The sequence below is a fragment of the Cetorhinus maximus genome, chromosome 15 (assembly GCF_964194155.1).
Source record: "Cetorhinus maximus chromosome 15, sCetMax3.hap1.1, whole genome shotgun sequence".
In the NCBI taxonomy this organism is placed as follows: domain Eukaryota; kingdom Metazoa; phylum Chordata; class Chondrichthyes; order Lamniformes; family Cetorhinidae; genus Cetorhinus; species Cetorhinus maximus.
The window spans coordinates 21,769,660-21,790,192 of NC_135893.1; the positions used below are offsets into that span (position 1 = coordinate 21,769,660).

A 20,533-nucleotide genomic window follows, 5' to 3' on the forward strand; every position below is an offset into this window, starting at 1 on the left:
TGCTTTTCTTTCTTGCTTGTTTGGAAAAAAGCAACCTGGACAACATAAATCAGGATCAGACAGCAAAGTTCCGCTCTCCAGAAGAAAAATTTCAAGAAATCATTCGTATTCTTTACATGAAAATTCCATGTCGCTTGATGCAGTTACTATACTACCAATCTAATAATGGAAGCTGTACAGTGCGAGATGCAGCTGCAGGCTGCACATGGCTGTGACTCACATTCCATCTGTCTGCAGATTGCTAACATCTACAAGCACAGCTCCATTCCATCAGTGTTTTTTTAATGTTACTAGAAAGCAATGTGCCCAGGAATCTAACAAACCACCTTAGCACTTCTTAAATTTGACTTCACCCTGCAGTTATGGGCACACCTGCATATTCCTTAAAACTGCTTCACTCCAACTGGGATTATATTCCACCCAGAGTAAAGCACTTGTTCCTGTTGGAGATCTCACACTGTTTTGTTTTGTAGTGCTCTAGTGTCTCAATGAGACCTGACTACACGGAGTAATATTACCACTTTCATACTGATGCACTTTAAAGCCATCTTGTATGAATGCCTGGATGACTGAAGGTTAGCAGAACCAGGAGAATAATCACTGTTGAATATCATGCAGAATCTGGTTGTCTGTGACAGCCTTTTGGTGAGAAGTGCTCGGATGCAGAGAGCAGATCGTCCCGATAGCTAAACTGAGACTGCCAGTCCTTGCTGTTTCTTAACAGTTCACTGTTCTTGTGAGCTTCATAATGGAAACGAGATCCTTTCATTTCATACCTGAAAAGATGCAAAAATCAATCTCCTCACAATTCATCAAAAGCAAACTGATCCCAGAACAATAATCCCAAAATGTTATAGATCCATTTTGGATACATGGAACCACCTTAACTTATCTAAAATCTAAAAATATCACTGGGTCCCCAAGAGATTGCACTTCAAAAGCCTAAATCATGACAGCAAATGTGAAGTAATTTTTAAACTATTGTCTGAACTTCAGATTAAATTATACTTGTTAAATTGTCTTCCTTTTTATTAATAATTTCTGTTTGTAGAATTTGATGACTTCTAAAGAAAATGGCGGCTGATTCTGGCTTTTTTGCGTTCAACCGAGCACAACATCATTTTGTTGCCAGGAATGACAGAAACTGTCTAATTGCAACAAGATCATACTAATGTTCCTTTCTGATTGTAATCAATCCTAGACTGTGATTTATAACAGATTGCAGTCAGACCAGGCACTGGCGATTTACAACAGGCTGTAACTAGTCACAGATACCTATGATTAATAGTACAGTATACAAATTTTATATATTTCACACATCCTTGACTTGTGGTGATAGTTGCAAATGAATTATGCCTTGTTCTTCCAGCTTACCAGAACTCCTCAAGAAGATGAGTGCCAGCAGTCAAGCATTTTGTTTACATTCTGTGTTTTTTTTATTCATTCATGGGATGCGGGCATTGCTGGCTAGGCCAGCATTTATTGCCCATCCGTAATTGTCCTTGAGAAGGTGGCAGTTCACTGCCTTCTTGAACTACTGCAGTCCTTGTGTTGTAGGAACACCCACAGTGCTTCAGTAAGTATTGCAGTGAGACTTGGTTAAGTGGTGGGGTGCCTGAGCACTGCAGTGTCCCCTTCGGTTATGCAATGCCTCATTACCCTTTGAGGTGTTATCTACCCTTCTTTACTCTAGTTTTTAGTTCCCCTATCTTGGATCACTTTATTAGGTAAATTTAAACTCCCTGTGTCTTTGACAGTGTCGGCACCAGCCTTGTTATCAGGGAACGATACTGCACATAAGGGGACCATTAAACCCATCATATCGCGGTAGAGCTATCCAATTAATCCCACTCCCTTGCTCCTTCCCCATAGCCCCATAATTTTCTTTTCCCTTCAAGTATTTATCCAATTCCCTTTTGAATTATTCAATTGAATAATGAATTGATTCAATTATTGAATGGTTTTTAATCACCCTTTCAGGCAATGCATTCCAGTTCACAACTTGCTGTGCAAAAAAATGTTTCTTCATATCACCTCTGGTTTCTTTGCCAAATACCTTAATTGTGTCCTCTGGTTACTGCCCCTTCTGCAACTAGAAACTGTTTCTCTTTATTTACTTTATCTAACCATTCATGATTTTGAACACCTCTATCAAACCTTAACTTTTTCTATTGTAAGAAGAACTCCAGCATTTCCAATCTCTCCACATAACTGAAGTACTCAATCCCTGGTATTATGATCTCTTCCATATCCCCATCTAAACCTTAACATCCTTCTGAAAGCGTATGTTGCCATCTGGTTATATATTCAGTATTTTAAAACTATGTCTTCACAAAAATCTCTTTCCAGTCCTCAATAAGCAAAAGCAGGGAATAGCAGGCTCTTTAAAATGTCCTACATTGTGCCTTATTTAAAAGGGACCACTATCAAAACAAAGCAATTCAGAACTGCTTCACATCTGTCACATTCCTCACTTACCACTTGGGCTGTGGGCCCCGGATTCTCTCCAGTTCTTGTTGCCGTTTCAGCTCCAGGAGTAACTCTTCCTCTACACGGAGGCGTTGCAGCCTCAGATTAGAAAGTTCTTGTTGGTACGGAGACATTTCCACCAATGATTGTCTGACATCGCCATCTGCCAGCGACTGCAGGAACCTACAGGAGAGTAGACAAAAAAAGCTGACACACGGAGAGTGTTTCCATCACAAAATATTTCTTTCCTTGCTAGGTACTATGTCCTGGAATCACTGAATATTATTTGTTTCTCTCCTAGATTTTACCCTAATAAATATAATCTGTTGAAATGTAAATCAGCTTTTAGAAAAAAAAGTTTCACCCTACAAATCTGCCTACTGGCCATTTATTTTGAGCTGTTCTTGCTAAGCTTTGTCACAGCACCCATCTTTGGGTGATTTCAAAAGGTGAACAAACTATTCAGTATGTCTAATCAGCCATTTTCAAATTTAAAGTAATATTTACTGTAAATTGTACAATTTTGTGATTTTAGGTTTGAATTAAAATGAAGGCAAAGTAGAAGAGATTAGAACACTAAGTATTAGATTATCAGCTATAAGTGGAATTCCCCATTTTTTTGCATATAATTTAATCTACAGGAACAATTAGGTGGCTCTCTGATGTTCAATGGGTTAAAGCCAGTGAGAATTTAATTAACACATTGTTATGACATGGCAGATGATGTGTGCCAGGTGGACCAAGGAAAACTTGGTCCCGCTATCACAATGGTTTTGCAATTTGTATTTATTACGAGAAGATGTATGCACTGAATTCAGTCTTCACCAAGACCTTTCGAGATTTAAAAAATTAAATTAAAATATTTATTAACAAACTAAAAGATTTCAAGCACATACATAAGGCTACAATTACTTACTACTATAACAACTCCTAAAATTCCTGATTAACCTGACTTCCAGTTACACACCCACTTTGAGGCAACAGTCCAAAATAGATTTTAGATTTAAAAGAAAACCAGCAAGTTAACACAGTACCCACCTGACAGTGGGTTTCCAAATGATTTTCTCCAATTTCAGTTAATGGACACAGCCGACTTATACACTAATGGCTGGAAGCTTCTTGAAGGCTGTTTCACATACTCCTGTTAGATCTTACATGGTCCTCTCCTCACATAGCCTTTCATTCTCCTTTATATATGTTTCTCACCCTTTAATATGTAAATTCTATTGTTCCATATCTCTTTGGAATGGTACATTTCCCATAATATAAAAACTTTCATGTTGCCAATATTGTCAGTAACCTTTGGGAAAAATAAACACTCTCCTTAGCCTTGCCTATCTAACTAGTTGTAAACAGACTAACATCCCTTTGAAATACAATCAATCCCTTCGCTTATCTAAAAATGCAAATTCTCTTCACACCTTGCATGCTAAGCCAGGATCCATGTTTACTCATTAGCATTTCAAGCACATTTCTACACCTAGCTGCTTTTGATAATTCCAAACTTGCAGTCTACATAACTCCAAATGTAACTAAATCACAGACAGACCCAACTATACTCACACCCATAAACCTACTTTACAATAAATCAGAAAAATATTATGAAAATGATTATACTTTCAAAACACACATGCCCAAACTAGAAAAGGTTGCGAGTTTAATCCCTAACCTGTACTAAATTAGCCAATGTCAGGCCAAACATTTGGGTACTACAATTGGCCTCAGTGCCCTTGGGCTATATTGGGGTGAGGGGTGGTGAAAAAAGTACAAAAAGAGCTTATAGTGTAGCAGTAGTAGTGCTACAAGAAAGAATCGTACAATGACTAGAGAGGTAGGAGCAGAATTACAAAGGGAGAGGTGCTGCAGCAACACTGCGGTGAGAAGGGGCAGGAGTCACAAAAGGAAGGACAGGAAGTAATGGGTGGAAATACTAAAATGTAATAGTATTAAAATGGTTAGTTGGATCAAGTCACTAGGCCCACTTGGTTTTGCGCCTAAGAAAACTGAAGGAGGTTTGTTAGAAAATATCGTAGGTACTAAGAATAATTTTCAAAATATTATACAGAAATAAGGATTGTACAAAATGTGGGGGACAGGAAGGTGAATGTTATACTCCCGTTTATAAAGGGAAAGTTTTGTAATGATAGGTTAGTTAGCCTAATGTCAATAGTAGGGAAACTATCACTTAGAAATGCACTAGCTAATCACAGATAATTAATGTAAATTTGTAATGGACAGATCAGGTTAGACTAATTTAATTAAATTCTTTTGAGGAAATAGATTAAATCCAGTGCATGTGATATATTTGGGCTTTCAAAAAGTGATTGAAGAAGTGCCATATGAACATTTGTTGGAAATTTGAAAATGGCATTCCGGACGGAGTGATTGCATGGATAGAGAGACAAACTGAAGTATATAGGCAGTATTAAGTGGGTGCTGCCTATCAAACTTATTGGAATTCTTTGAGGAAATGACAGACCTTAGAAATGGAAATGGAAAATTCTATGGAAATATGATATTTTTAAATTCATCAATGCTTTTGGTACCTTGCTGTACCAACAATTGGTCCATGGGCTAGAAAGATATTGAATAGGAGGCAGGTTTCTGCAGTGGGTTGAAAATTGGCTAAATCAAAGAAAGCAAAAGGTGTTTGTGAAAAGTGATGGGTTATCAAAGGGACAGAAGCTGGGTGCCACAACGATCAGTGCTTGGAGCTGTTGCTGTTTACAGTGTATATAGAATGTTTTGGAGTTGGGACAGAAACAAGACTACCTTATGTTTGCAGATAATATCAACTTGAGGGAAAGAGGAAGTTAGAACAATAGGAGAGGGATCCCAGAGTACTGATGGATAGTTCACTAAAAGAGACAACATAGTTTGTAGGATGAGTAGCCAAAGGAATAGAGCACAAATCACTGGAGATGAATCTGTGCAAAACACTGGCAGTAATGGAGTAATCCATGGAGTAATTGTACACCATTCTGGTCACGGTGTTACAAGGACATTGCAGGCAGTGCAAAGAGGGCAATGAATCTGATGCATAGCTTAAGCTTTGGGAACAGGCTGAAGGATTCAAGATTTCTTACTGTGGATAAGAAGGTTCAGGAGAGATATTAATCAAGATTCTTAAGGGAGTAGATAAATTAAACCCCAGTCAAGTGTTCGAGATCACTTTTAACTCTAGAACCAGGGGCACAGTCTCAATATTAGAAGGGGAAACATGCACAGTTTCAACAACATTATGGGGAGGATCTTCCGGTCGGCGAGCAGGGACGAGGCCCGCTCGCCGACACGTAAAATGATGTGGGACGATGTTGGGCGGAACTCCCGACGTTACCCCGTGTCATTTCCATTTTCAGATCGGCGGGGGCACAGCCGAATCAGCTGTGCGCCCGCCAACCTGTCAACAGCCTATTGAGGCCATTTAAAAAAGTGCTCATCATTAATGGACCTGCCAATAGGGTTGGCGGGCAGGCCGGGAGCCCTGGCGGGCTTAAGAAAAAGCATGAAACCTCATCCACGGGCGGGATGAGGTTTCATGAGGGTTTTAAAATATTTAATAAAGGTTTCAGTAAAAGTGATGGACATGTCCCAATTCATGTGACAGTGTCACATGAGGGGGCATGTCAGGGAAATTTTGATATCGTTTCTTTAACATTTTTAAATTTGGAGCCGATGCCTCAGGCAGCACTTAGCCTCAGGGAGATCAGTGCGCTCTTTCACGCGCATGCATGATACAGCGCACTCCCGGCTGAGAGAATCCCCCCACCCACTAAAGGAGCGCAAAGCACTTCCTGGCCGACGTCACACTGGGCGGGCCTTAATTGGTCCGCCCACATGAAATCGCCCCCTCCTGCACTTCCCCCCTAACGGGGAGAAAATTTTTCCCTATGCAAAGGGCGTAGACATGTGGATTGGACTACCTAGGGAGGCAGTGGAAGCAAAAAGCATGTAAAATGGTAAGGGAGAAGATATTTGAGATTGTTGGTAATTGAGAGATATTCATTTTTGGTACTGGATAGATTGTCTGCAGGATCTTTCCCAATCCTGTAATTGTCCATGATCCTTAGTTGTGGAGCACAATGATGAATGCATCGAAACTGAAACAGGGATGCCTCAGGCAATGAAATGGATTTTAACCTAGCTCAGACCCGAAACACCAATCTAACCCTAAAGAGGTCCTAGCTATCATTCCTGAGGGTCAGAGCTGGGACTGTGGGCTTTTGACTGTTTACTGGTTTAGCATGAGCTTCTGCTGCCTGAAACCACAAAATTGATGTACAATTTCTACAACCTTGTTTGCAGCTGTATAGTATGAACTGCTGGAGCAAGACTACCTTTCACTGATTTGCTGAGAAGAAAGAGATGACACAGCTGGGGCTGTAAAACTGTATGGAGTCCAAAAGGAGCTCGAGCTGTCATCCAGGATCTGACTGGGCGCAAGTTGGAAGCTTGAGCTGAGCACTCCTGGTCTATAGGAATATGATCTGGTCAGTCTGTTGGAGGTCATCTTCTTGCTTCCTGACCTCTGCCTGTTAATGGGGGGAGGGGGCTGCCCACATGCATTTACTTTAGCAGAATTTGGTCTCCACACGGGTTTGGGAGACTGGGAGCGGGACTGTTGCCAATGACTTCTTTTGGAAGCTGGGGACAGAGATCGTGATCGGATGCTTCTGGAACGTCTGAGAGTCTGAGATCGGTCTCTGAGGAATGATGATCTGCTCCTTTCAGGGGATTGAGGCCGGACAGGAATCTGAGGAGGAAGAAGAGCCTTGACTCCAATTACATGTGGTGCACCCAGCCTAAGCGGAAAGCTTTCTCTGGAGGCAATGTCCGGTGAGATGGCAGAAGTTCTGTAGTTATTGCTGGAGAGCTCACTCCCAGTAAGATTCACCACTTGATCAACTGGTGACATGGGGCGAACAGGAACACCAAGGCCTTCAAGTGCTGGATATCTACCCAGCGACTGCACTAAATGCCTCGGCCTCAAAAACCAATCTGACTCATCAGGATTTTTTGCTTGTCCACCTACATCCTCCTCAGGTAATGTCCCATCAGCCGAGGCTAGCCAGTCACCGCTCTTGCCATTGGATCTAAAGATGCTCTCTGACTCTCCTATCTTCTTGTGCTCTGTCAATAATTCAGGATTCAGAGTCTCAGTAAGGCCTTTTACCTGGACCTTTAGTTCACTTAAACTTTGTTCCAACTCATCAATGCTGGGGCTATCCTTCCTGCTGCCAGACACAAGCATCTCTAATTTAAAAGATAGAAATAACAAAAGGTAAACAACACAAAATCAACAACACTTAAGCCAAATGAAAACTATTTGGTTCACATCCAAACATGATGGCTCCAACACAATATTTAACAAGGAATTCTATAAACATTTCAAGGAATATATTAAATCATAGGGAAAGGGCAGAAAAATTGAGGTAGGGAAGATATCTCTGATGCAGAGGATAAATGGCCTCATCTGGTACTGAAATGTCTATGATTACTTAATGGGACATTGCAGCTCCATCATTTGGTGCTACACAACATAGTGATTTGCAATGTTAATGTTCAAAGTACACCTGAATAATTGGGCCTCATTCTTTAAACCAGCTTTAATTCTCGGTTATCACACAGAATCATCACAAAATCCAGTATTAATAGGCAGCTGATAAATGTAGTTCCGGCAATATGGATGCAGGGATGCTCCTGCTTGGGCGCTGTGTGCACCTGTAGCACTTTGAACTGACCTCATATGGTCATGCAATGCCAACACCTCTGCAATAATATTGCTGTGGTCCTGAAGCACAGTCTGTGAAGCAAATGGCACATTACTTGGTGCCAGGAACTCTTAAAGGAATGTTGGTCATTTTAAAGCTGGAGTGATATTGAGGAATGGAACTGTCTGTAGTAAAACCAGAATGAAGAAAGAAACCCGATTGCAGATTTACCAGTCCTGTTGCAAGAGGTTCCGAAGAGAAGGGTGATCGTTTCTGGACCATAGCCCAAGATCAGTCTACATGGACGTCACAGTAAGAGTGAGTAATATCTTACGTGGGATGAGATGCTGTTGGTCTTTCAGGACTTAGTTACTGAGCCAGTGAAGTTAGTGCAGGAATGTAGTGCAAAATATCTAGTATATAAATTTTGCTGGAAAGCCACAGATACTTTTTTTTCCCTTTCTTCTTTCATGGGGTATAGGCATTTCTGGAAAGGCCAGCATTTGTTGTCTATCCCTAATTGCCCTTGAACTGAGTGGTTTGCTAGGCCATCTCATACAGCAGTTAAGAGTCAACCACATTGCTGTGGGTCTGGAGTCACATGTAGGTAAGACCGGGTAAGGATAGCAGATTTTGTTCCTACCAGATGGGTTTTTACAACTATCGATGATAGTTGTCATGGTCACCATTACCTGGATTAAATTCCACCAATTGCCGTGGTGGGAATTGAATTCCTGTCCCCAAAGCCTGGGCCTCTGGATTACAAGTCCAGTGACATTACCACTATCTCCTTGATATACAAAGTCCTTACAGTGAAGCTTTCTTGTTGTTCACTTTGTGCCCACTTCTCCCTTTATTTCTGCTCTTTGGAATTCTTTACCCCAGGGGGCCATGGATGCTCAGTCAATTAATGTATTCAAGGGAACAATTGACAGATTTTTGAATACTAAGAGAATTAAGGGATATGGGGATAACACGGGAAGATGGAGTTATGGTAGATCAATCTTGATTGTATTGATTGGCAGAGCGGGCTCAAAGAGCAAAATGGCCTATTCCTACCCCTATTTCTCATGCTCCCTCTCCATTAGCAGCACAAAAAGCTATTATGTCAACCCAAAACAATCATTGTTCAGATTGCCAGCATTGTTAAGACCTGATCCAATCTTGTGTAAAATGCTGATGTCTAAGTTTAATTTCTTATGCTGTAACATCATACCCTTCAGTTTATCATCCATGGAAGTCTTTGTTGAACTGTTATGGAGTCTCCAGGCTGCTGATAGGTCTCTTGGAATTTGTTGATGCGTGGTGAATGTCCTTTGGGAGTTTGTAAGATAACCATTTGGTTTCTTCCTGAAAATGAAACAAATATATTGGCTACAATATTTGATATACAACACTAAATCTCAGTTCTGCTGAAGGGTCATGAGGACTCGAAACGTCAACTCTTTTCTTCTCCGCCGATGCTGCCAGACCTGCTGAGTTTTTCCAGGTAATTCTGTTTTTGTACTAACGAAGTCTGATGGCTCTAGGCTGACAAACTAATCTGCTTACCCCTGCAGGATTGGACTCCAAAGGCTCAACCAAATATGAATTAACCTACACTGGGCAAATACCGCACTATTCCATTTTCCAGTTCGGCACAATTCCAGCTTGTCCACCTCGGACAGATGGAGCCATGTTATAAAAAGGGAGTTTCCACAGAGGCTCTGGAAGCACTCGTGACCCAAATGGCAATCTAACCACAATCAGACTTACTGCTCATTAAATGCTCCTCCTTGTATCAGTATTTACAGGACATTATGGTGACCAAGCAAAACAAACTTGCATTTATATCACACCATTCATGCCCTTAAGACATTTAAAGCACTTCACAACCAATTATGTACTTTTAAACTGTAGCCGTGTTATCAGGGAAAATTTGCATCCAGCAAGGTTCCACAAACAGCAAAGAGATAAACTTTGGTGAGAAAACTCAGCAAATTTCCCTGCTCTTTTTCCAATAGTGCCATGGGATCCTTTACGTCTGTACAAAAGGGCAGAAGTGGGCCCCAGTTTAATGTCTCATTCAAAAGTGAGCAGGACTTGACACTAAAGCGCCAACCTAGAACAAGTCTGATGTGGAGTTTTAATCACAACTAAAGTTTACATAATTACAATTTCATTTTATCACCTGTCATTACAGGATTGGGGAACAAGTGCTTTGAGAATTAAATTTCATTCATTTATAATTAGGTTCCATGGTTTATGGTGGCTCAATAAAGCAACTCCATTTTTAATACCTGGGAATAAGAACTTTTTCTCTGATTTTGAAACTGTTTTAGGAATCATATTCCACAAATAGGTCTATTTTTCCATGAAAAAATCACAAACCAGGAGCTTGAATATTTAGCATATTTGACCTCTTGATTTCATCTGCACATTTTGTCAGTCCTGTAAAGTGTCTCATTTACCTTGCCATTTCAGTTCTATCAAAGGTTTGCTACACAGAATGTTAATCTGTCCTTTTTCTTCCAAATACTGACTGACTTATTGTGTATTTCTAGTATTTCTTGTTCTCATTTCTGACTTGGAGATGGAGGCAGCCACTCATGTTCAAACTGGCCTGTCTAAACATCCCAGCTATTAGCAAAGTCCAAACTAGTCTATAAAAGCTGAGCATGTGCAATCGCTGGCTATTTGAGAGCCTACTCTGTAATACAACTGGCCTTTTTTAAGGAATGTTTTACTGGCCAGATTACATTTACTTCCCTTCTTTTGCTGTCCTGAGGAAGCGTCGGTAGGTCTTCTCCTTGAACTGCTGCGGTCCTTGTGACGATGGCGCTCCCACAAAAGGTATTAAGCAAGAAATTCCAAAACGTGACCCAGCAATCGACGAAATATATTTCAAGTTATGACGACGCGCGTCTTGGAAGGAAACTTGGGTGAGAGGACACCCATGGCATTGCTACTTTTCTCTTTCTTGGCGATAGGGGTAACTATTGGCGAGTTACTGCAGTGCCGAGATTATAGAACCGTCTTCAAGGCCGGAGACTGAGACGAATTCTGTCTCGAACCAAAACCATTCCAACCACAGTAACCAGAAACAGCATTTAAAACCCTCTAACACTTTATTTTACTCTTTAACCGGTCAAATCCTCTCCTCCCGCTTCCAATGAAAGTAAACGTGAGTACCCACGCAAACACAACACAAATATTTAAGAGTAAACGGGAATAAACATCACTCTCAACCATATTCGACATTCAAATAGTCTCACTGCTGCTGCCTCAGCGTCCATAGCAACCGCCCCAGCAACGGCCCGTAGGGACGGTCCGGCACCGCTCAGGCCCGAGGGCCGCCGTTTATGGCCTGGTTACCATGACCAGGGTGAGACCCGGGCACCAACTCCTACCTCAGGGGGCTCCTGAGCCCGTGCAGGACAAACTCCGGATCCGAGCTGAGAGCCATGGCCGCCGGAGCAGGAGCCAGCTCGAAACATCCAATCCCCCCCACCCTTACCAGAGTACCCAAACCTCTGACCTCCACGGATGACCAATCACAGCAAACCCTTGATTGAGGAAGACCAATCGGCATTCAGAATCGCCCGGCGCTTTGACCAATGGCGGCAGCGATGCTCGTTGACCAATCGGCGCTTTGGGCCGTTCGGCTCATTGGCAAATCGTTAGAGGGGTCAGGGGGTCAGGCTGCTCCGCGCCGACGCAGTGGCTGTGGAGGTCACCGTGCGCGTGTGGAGGCGCCGCCATGTCTTGGATCTTCGGTTTGAACAAGGGGAGCCAGCAGGGCTCCGGCGATACGGGCTCGCCTTTACCGCCCGTACCACCCGCTTTACCCCCTGCTGGAGGTGGGAGCGATGGCTCCGACCGCGATCGAAACAAAGACAAATGGACCAACTTCGACCCGACCGGCCTGGAACGCGCGGCCAAGGCGGCCCGGGACCTGGACTCATCCCGTGAGTGGCCCGAAAGCCTGGGCTCAGTGAAGACTCAGCATAGACTCGGGGTGCGGGGGGTTCACTGGGCCCTGACAGTTGCCTCAATCGGATTCCCTTTCAGTTATTTGGGGGGAGGGGAGAGACGAACTGTGACCTTCAGCATCGCCCCCCTGGATAGGAATAGCCAGGCCGCGCGGGGCGGCGGCGGGGGGTTGGGATCGGTCTGAGCGAGTTTAGATTTTTCCGGCGGGGCGGACGGGGTGATCGAGCCCCGAATATCTTCACTAACTTCCACCAATTTTCCTTTCTTTGATTCAGGTCACGCCAAGGATGCGCTGGATCTCTCCCGGTTACAAGAGCAAACCCTACAGATGGAGCATCAAAGCCGCATCAAGGTATGGCACCAGGGAGGAAATGGGGTTAATGTAGGGAGACGGCGGTACCTTTGGAGGTGAGGTGAAGGCAGGGTTTGGGGGAAATTGCGTAAGGTCAGGGGGGTAGTGGTACAGAGCTAGGGGTGGGGGACAGTGGGTAAACATCGTTCGGGGTTGCATGGGTGGAGGCTTAGACCAGCTTACTGTTTGGTTGCAGTGCCAGGAGTTCCATTGGAGGGAGAGCTGGCGCAACAGAGCTTACACATTTACTTGTTGACTCTGACCGGTGCAGGTGGCCTGTAGTGTGGACTTTGAAATTGGTAATTCGGAGATACAACAGTTTGGGTTGATTTAACCGGTGATATGTGGTTTACCCTGAATAGGTAAAAATGGAGCTGTTCATAGGTAGTGATTTAAATGTTAAAATCATTATTAGCTTTTGGAGTGAAGGCTTGATATTTGATGGTTTATCTGAAGAGTTCTTGATGTTCAAAATGACTTTGTTGCCTTGTGCTCATGAATCACTCGTGTGTTTTAGAAAAGTGTGGCTTGTATTTTTTTTTTTTAAATCTTTTTTTGTCCAGTAGATTTCCTGCAGCTGTGTGTGTGATTCGCAGAATATTTAATTTTTATATATTTCTAAATTCCTAGTGATAATTTCTAATCTGCTAATGTCCCCAAATCTGTTCCTGGATTGTTCCACTGACTGACTGGGTTTGATGTGATTCTGTCTGCAGGAATATGAAGCTGCTTTGGAGCAACTAAAAGGCGATCAGATCAAAGTACAGGGAGAAGAGAAGCGGAAAACACTGGCTGAAGAAACAAGGCAGCACCAGGCAGTAAGTTTTTTTGCACTGGTATTAATAATTTTTCCATGGGACCCTGGGGATGAATGCCTAAAATGAATGGACAGCAGCTTATGCGCATGAGTTCATGATTCTCATCTATTCAGAGTGAAGGCAGGTTGGGTGTACCTCAGCAAGACTGGGATTCAGAGGCAGGCACCTTGGGCCATTGGTGCTTGGCTCCTAGAGAATGGGTAAAATCACAATTCAGAGATACCTGGGAGCAGAGTATATCACTGTCTGGGAGCAGCCTCATCATTCCCTGAGCTTAGGGAAATGTATGATGTAAACATGAGCTGTAGTTTAAAGAGGAGAAGATAAAACCCTGGGAACATTTAGTCATTGGCTGTAATGTTGTGGCAGCAAAATTCTATGTGCATGTATTAGACATGTGATATTCCTCTGGATATAAAGATCAAGCTTTAAACTTGGGAATTCAAACTAAGCAGTGGATATTATCAATGAGACTCATCCACTGGTGGTATAATCACTTCAGTTGGATTGGAATTTATCTTGATGCTGATCCAATGTTTCTGTTGATAGGCGATGGCATGACTGGCTGTTCCTGTATCTATCAGAAATTGGCAAAGTTTCAAGTCCACAAACTAAATTTGGCACCTTGTTTTACAGCGAGCTCAGTATCAGGACAAACTAGCAAGACAACGATATGATGACCAACTCCGCCAGCAAGTAAGTAGCATGTAGCTTTGTTGTATGGTGACAGAAGACTGGGTGGCTTTCTTTTCAATGGTTTGGAGGTGTAGGAAATCTTTTTTTAAAATCTTTTGTTCTTTCTGAATATAGAACGTGAGTATGAGTAGTGGCTAACATCAAAGGGAACTCAGAAGTCTTTTATAAACACAATAGTAAAACGATAGTTGAAATGAAGAGTGGGGCTAATTAAGACCAGAAAGGGGGCAAAGAGCATGGATAAGGAGCTAAATGAATATTTTATACCAGAGAAGAGGATGCTGCTAAGATAACAGTAAAGGTGAAGGCAGTAATGATATTGGATGGGATAAAAATAAATAGAGAATGTACTTAAAAAGTTGGAAGCCCTTAAAATAGAAAAGTCATTCAATCCAGGTAGGTTGCATCCTAGTTTACTGAAGGATGTAAAGATGGAAGATGTGGCCAGAGCCTCTGCAGTGTTCCAAGTTTCTTTGGATATGGGACGGTACCAAAAGACTAGAGAATTACAAATGTTGCACTTTTGTTTAACAAAGGCTGGAGGGATAAACCCAGCAATTGCAGGCCCAGTTTGCCTGATGTTTGTGTGTGGATGAGCTTGGAGACAATAATTCGGGACACAATTAATTGACATTTGGAGAAAGTCAGTACGGATTTGTTAAAAGCAGATCTTGCTTGACTACCTTGGTTGAGTTCTTTGAAGTAATAGAGAGGGCTTATGAAGATGATATGTTTCATGTGTACATGGACTTTCAAAGGATGTTTAATAAAGTATCACGTAATAGTCCTGTTAACAAAATTAAAGTCCATGGAATAAAAAGGATGGTGGCAGCATAGATACAAAATTGGTTACGGGACAGAAAACAGAGTTGTGCTGAACAGTTGTTTTTCAGACCAGAAGGAGCTATATAGTATTGTTCCCCAGCTCTCGGTATTAGGACCACTGCTGTACCAATGATCTGGACTTTGGTATAAGAATGCAATTTCAAAGTTTGCAGCTGGCACAAAACACAGAAATGTGGTAATCGATGAGGAGGATCGTAACACTTCAGGGATCATGGACTGGTGAAAGGGGAAAACACATGGCAGATGAAATTTAATGCAGAGAAGGGTGAAGTGATACACATTTTGAGAGGAAGATTGAGGAGATGCCATATGAACTAAATGGTATAGTTTAAAAAGGGGTGCAGGAACATAGAGACTTAGGGCTGTGTGTTCAGAAATCTTTGACGATGGCAGGACAAGTTGAGAAGGCTGTTTTTTAAATGCGAATGGGGTCCATGGCTTTATTAATAGAGGTTTAAAGTGCAAAAGTGAAGAAGTTATGCTAAATCCCTGTGAAATACTGATTAGGCCTCAACTGGGCTATTGGGCACCAGATCTCAAAAAAGGCTGTCAAGGCCTTGGAGAGAATGCAGAAGAGAATTACAAGATGATGAGGGTCTGGAGAAGCTGGAGTTGTTCTCAGTACAGTTAAGATTAAGAGGAGATTTGATAGAGATGTTCAAAATGATGAATGGGTTTTAATAGAGTACACAAGAGACTTACAAGTGGCAGAAAGTATGGTAACAAGAGGGCACGCACTCAAGGTGTTTGGCAAAAGAGCTAGAAGTGATACAAGGAAAATTGTTTTTTAACACAGCGAGTTGTTATTTGAAATGCCCTACCTGGAAGGACAGCAGAAGCATGTTCGAAAGTAGCTTTTAAGTGAGCATTTGATAATTGAAGGGGAAAATCTGCAAGACTCAGGAAGGAATACAAGAATGGGGCTAATTGGTAATTCTGTTGAAGGGCAAATAGTCTCCTGTACTGTTATCATTCTATGATGTATGTTCTCCCCTCTTTTTCTGAAGATCCTGACTCTTGCTGGGCTTTATTTTTTTTACAAATGACGTTCAAGCAAACACATCGTCTGCTGAATAGTGAACGAGGTGGGAAACCTGGTTGACATTTTTTGTCCCCCTCTCCCTTCCCAAATCCCCCCAGAGTGCTGATTGTAGCGTGACTCCCGTCCCAGTTAAGTTCAGGTAACTAAACACAGGTCAAGGGTGGAATCTTCCTGGTCTCTGTGGTTCAGTTTTCACAGGGTGGTATAATCCTGGCCTTTGTGTGGCTCAGACAGCAAGGGGTGAGGGATACTCACTTGTAATGTAGGATAGTTGACAGACAGTGTGCACACAGCAAGATCCCACAATCAGCAATTAAATAATGATCAGATCTGTTTCACTGAGGTTGGTTGAGTGATAAATATGGGACAGAACTCTGGGGATAATTCCCCTGCTCTTCAAGATAGTGCTGTCGGATCGCTTCCATTCATCTGATTTGAGCAGACATGGCCTTGATTTTAATTTCGCATCTGAAAGATGACACCCTTGTCAGTGCAGGGCTGCAAGAAACGGTAGGCTAGATTTTTGTGCTCAAGTCTCTAGCTGGGTCTGGAACCCATAACCTGACTCAAAGTCTAGAGTGCTGCCAAATGAGCCACGAATAACAGGTCGTGTGCTGCAGTACTGACTTCTGCCACCAGAGGAGGTGCTAACACTATTCTTTCACTCTTAACAGGCTCCTGGTGACACATGCCTGACACTGCAGCTGAGTACAGTGCAGCACTGAAGACAGCAAATGGCTGCACTGTTGGGAAAGAGTTTAAGCATGTTTGAGGAAGGTAGCAGAAAGTGCAACATTAGATCAATTAGATTATGACATCTAGTTGATCATGTTAAAATGTGAACTGCCCTCTGAAGACAAGCTGCTGAAATCAGTGCAACTAGGGATTGGCAATAAATGCTGGCCTTGCCAGTGATGCCTACATTGCTGAGAATAAATTATTTTTTAAAAGGTTGACATCGTACATGTTAATTATGTAAGAGAAAGACCATTTGACCAGTTATCTATCATGAATGTTCAAATTATATATTAGCAATACATTATAGCTGCAAGCTGAAATGTCTCAATGCTTCACACGATAAATGAAGTGACTATTGGACGCAGTAATAAGCATCATTGTTTCAAAGAGTGATTACTCCTTGTTTTTATTAGCAACTGTTGAATGAGGAGAACTTGAGGAAACAAGAGGAATCTGTTCATAAACAGGAATCTATGCGGAGAGGTAACATATTTCAATTGTGTCCTTGGTAAATAATTTAATGTCTGGGTTAATTTAACATTAAAAAGTTAATTTAAATTTTAAACAAAACAAATTAATCTTGAATTGGTTACTGTTTTTTAAATTGAGTGCCTGGTGGATGAGCTGAAATGAATCAGAACTGTTCGGTCCTGTAAAGGAGCTGTGCAGGATCAGGGAGCTGGAGGGTAAATGAGCTGAGATCTGTTTACTATTCAGATTAAGGCACTCTGATGGAAAGGAACCGACTCCGAGCGGGCTGCTGAGTGAAGCTTTTGGGTTCCAGTTGGTTTTTACAATGAGCCTTCAGGTTTTTGCAAAAGTTATTTTAAAAATGTGGGCAGCAGTTCCCATTGAAAAAAATGTGAGAGATCAGGACACCCATAATGGCACATCTTGAGTTTTTTAAACCAACATTTAAAATATTGACTGGCTTTGTACTCTTTTTATACCTAGACTTATTTATTCGCTACTGCAATTACATTTTCCTGTAGGTGTACCCTCCTTTTATTGCACCTGCACTGGGTGGTCCTTGCACTTTAGCTTAATTACAGAAACTGGTTCCATTTTGAAAGGGGATCTCTGCTCAAAAATGGTGCTTTAGTGATGGCTGATGTGTTGAATCAGTGCTTTTAAAACTGGTTGTGAAAGAACACTGCTCCAAACTGATGAGGTGGATGATGCAATCTTTGTTGAAAGTTTATGATTTGTAGATTGGAATGAGGCTGTTCACCTCGCTTTGCATTCCATCAAGATTTGACTGTCACTGCCTAGTACTCTATCCAGTGACTGGCCTTTTTTTTGTCTCTTTGCAAATGTTAAACTGGGAAGTGGCAGTGTCTCATCGGGGTAGTGGAGGACACTGTCCTCCTGGAATACAAAGGAAAGTGTAAAAGTTAAATTAAGAAAATAAACTAAGGAAAGAGTAAAGTTTTTTAGACCTAAAAGGTTAGCTGTGTGAAGGCAGAAGACATGGGCATGATTCTTAATAATTACTTTGTCCCCCCTCTTCTGTAAAGCAGGCTCAGTGGAGACATTGTAGTCGAGGAGTGTGAAATGCTGGTATGTGGTAAGCCATTGTGAGAGGAAATATTGAGGAGTTCAGCATCTTTAAAAGTGAATAAATCAGCGGGACCAGATGAAATGTATTCCAGGCTGCTAAGAAAAGCAAGGGGGGAAATAGTGGAGGCTTTGACCAAGAGTTTCTAGTCTTCTCTGGCTACAGGTGTGGTGCTGGAGGATGGCTAACATTGTACTGTAGTTTAGAAAGGGATAGACTGAGTGGGTATAGGTCAGTCGTGACTGATTATTGGAAAAAATTCGGAGGGGCTGTGTTAATTGTCATTTAGAAAGGCGAGGGTTAATCATGATGTTAGGACAGTCCGGATGGATTTGTTTGGGAAGGTCATGTGTGACTCACTGGATTAAATTTTTTCAGGAGGTAACGTGAAGGGTCTGTGCGGGTAGCACTTTTGATATAGTGTACATGGATTTTTAGCAAGGCTTTTGACAAGGTCTTGCTTGGCAGACTGATCAGAAAAGTGAAAGCCTTTGGGATTCGAGGGCAAGTGACAGGCTGGATCCAAAATTAGCTCAGTGGCAGGAAGCAAAGGGTAATGGTCAGCAGGGTGTTTTTGTAACTGGAAAGCTGTTTCTGCAGGTCTCATTACTAGGTCCCTTGTTTTGCAAAGTATTTATCAATGATTTAAACTTAAATATAGGGGCATGATTAAGAAGTTTGCACATGGTCCAAAATTTGGCCATATGGTTGATAGTAAGGAAGAAAGCTGTAGACATCAGGGAGATACCAATGGACTGGTGGTGGGTAAAAAAGTGATAAATGGCATTTAATCCAGGTAACTCTGGTAATTCATTTAGGGAAGATAAAAATGGCAAGGGAATACACTAAACAGTAAGGCACTGAAAAATGTAGAGGAATAGAGAGACCTCAGAGTGAATGTCCACGGATCCATGAAGCTAGCAGGAGAGGTAGAGAAGAGATACTTTCCTTTATTCACAGCTGATGTTATTGCTGAGCAAGCCAGACCCCAGAGTGAAGTCTGACTCGCTGATTATAACCTTTTTATTTTATTGTGAAAGTGAGGAGGAAGAGCTACTGACCTTAAAAGCATAGAACTCCAGTAACACCTTTAGAATTTTAAAACGTAAAGAATTTATTGAAAAGGGGAAAAGAAACTTAAGCATACAAGATAAAAGTTACACTGTTAAAATAATCTCACAGAACAACCCCCAAGAAAGATGCTTGGTCAAAAGTACACAATTAAGCTACCTTTCTGGCAACAACCCCTTATAGACTTTTAACCATAAACACCCAGTAAATATTACCCAAGTTATGGAATTGTTGGCACTTTAATAAAGGTACACCTCACGACTTCTCAAACATTTCCACTCTGATGTGGAATTCCAAAAGGATGCTCAGAAACAAACTGTTTCCTAAAACAAAGACTCACCTGGCTTAATATTGGGTGGCTGCTTCCAATTCAAAACATTCACAGCTTCTCAGCAGCTCACACACAGAAGCTGGCCTTCAGTGGGTTCCCCCACAGCAACTCTTAACAGTTAAATATCCCTTTTCTTAAATATCTCTTTCACCTTTCATCTCAGGTTCCATTGTCCTCAAACACCTCTTTGAAACTCAACTTCCCCAAATATAAAAAATCTTTCATGTTTTCTATTTTGCCTCTACTTTCAAATCAGTAAAATTTAATATACCTTCCCCTGTTTACTTGTGGAACCCCTGTAACATGCAAATGTTCCTTGTCACCTCTGAATTCCCATTAGAAATTCAACAGCTGAAAAATCAATTTCCCAACTTATCTCAAAATGCAAATTTCAGATCCAACCTATTTACTTGTAACTCAAACCCACCATAACCTGTCATTACAAATGCACAACCCTAACACCTTTAACCTTTCATCCATTAGACCTCCCAGACAACCTGTCTCTATAGTAACCTTCCCTCTGTTTAATTAACCCACGCACACAGCTTTCTACACAGACAACATAATCACAAAATTATACATTTCTCATCACATAACCAAGTCATAGAATATAAGTGAAGGAGGTTATGCCAGAACTGCATAAAACACTAGTTAGGCCATAGCTAGAGTGCAGTTCTGGTCACCATTTTACTGGAAAGATGTGGTCACAATAGAGAAGGTATGAAAAACATTTTCAAGGATGTTGTCAGGGCTGGAAAATTTTAGCTATGAAGAAAGATGGAATGGCTGAGGTTGATTTCTTTGGGACAGTGGCAGCTGATTGGTGCTTTAATTTGTGTGTATAGAATTGGGGGGCCTAGATAAGTGAATAGGCAGGATCTCTTTCCCTTGGCAGAGAGGCCAATATCCAGGGGGCATGAATTTAAAGT

At 41.8% G+C, this 20,533-nt stretch overlaps 2 protein-coding genes across 2 annotated transcripts in view; one reads left to right on the plus strand and one right to left on the minus strand.

Moving 5' to 3' along the window:
* Positions 1-11,673, minus strand: LOC144691188 (uncharacterized). The gene is made up of 5 exons (XM_078559250.1): positions 11,570-11,673; positions 9,397-9,530; positions 6,807-7,722; positions 2,479-2,652; positions 1-776 (listed from the first exon to the last, which is right to left on the minus strand). The coding sequence occupies exons 1-5, from the start codon at positions 11,623-11,625 to the stop codon at positions 611-613; spliced, it is 1,446 nt and encodes a 481-aa protein (XP_078415376.1). The 5' UTR covers positions 11,626-11,673; the 3' UTR covers positions 1-610.
* A 193-nt stretch (positions 11,674-11,866) lies between these two features.
* The window catches only part of atad3 (ATPase family AAA domain containing 3), a 39,485-nt gene continuing 30,818 nt past the window's right edge, over positions 11,867-20,533 (plus strand). The window contains exons 1-5 of the mRNA XM_078558016.1: positions 11,867-12,127; positions 12,428-12,504; positions 13,221-13,322; positions 13,959-14,018; positions 17,058-17,127. Of these exons, the coding sequence (XP_078414142.1) occupies positions 11,920-12,127; positions 12,428-12,504; positions 13,221-13,322; positions 13,959-14,018; positions 17,058-17,127 (517 nt within the window). The 5' untranslated portion in view covers positions 11,867-11,919. The remainder of the gene's footprint in view (positions 12,128-12,427; positions 12,505-13,220; positions 13,323-13,958; positions 14,019-17,057; positions 17,128-20,533) is intronic.

What these genes read in the sequence shown, in the direction of transcription:
- LOC144691188 (XM_078559250.1), bottom strand. Translation starts at nt 11,625, where the DNA reads ATGGCTCTCAGCTCGGATCCGGAGTTTGTCCTGCACGGGCTCAGGAGC. An exon ending in CATGGATGATAAACTGAAGG is followed by an intron (nt 7,723 to 9,396) that starts GTATGATGTTAC and finishes CTTTTAAATTAG; the next exon opens with AGATGCTTGTGTCTGGCAGC. An exon ending in TCTCAGCAAATCAGTGAAAG is followed by an intron (nt 2,653 to 6,806) that starts GTAGTCTTGCTC and finishes ACTCTCCTGTAG; the next exon opens with GTTCCTGCAGTCGCTGGCAG.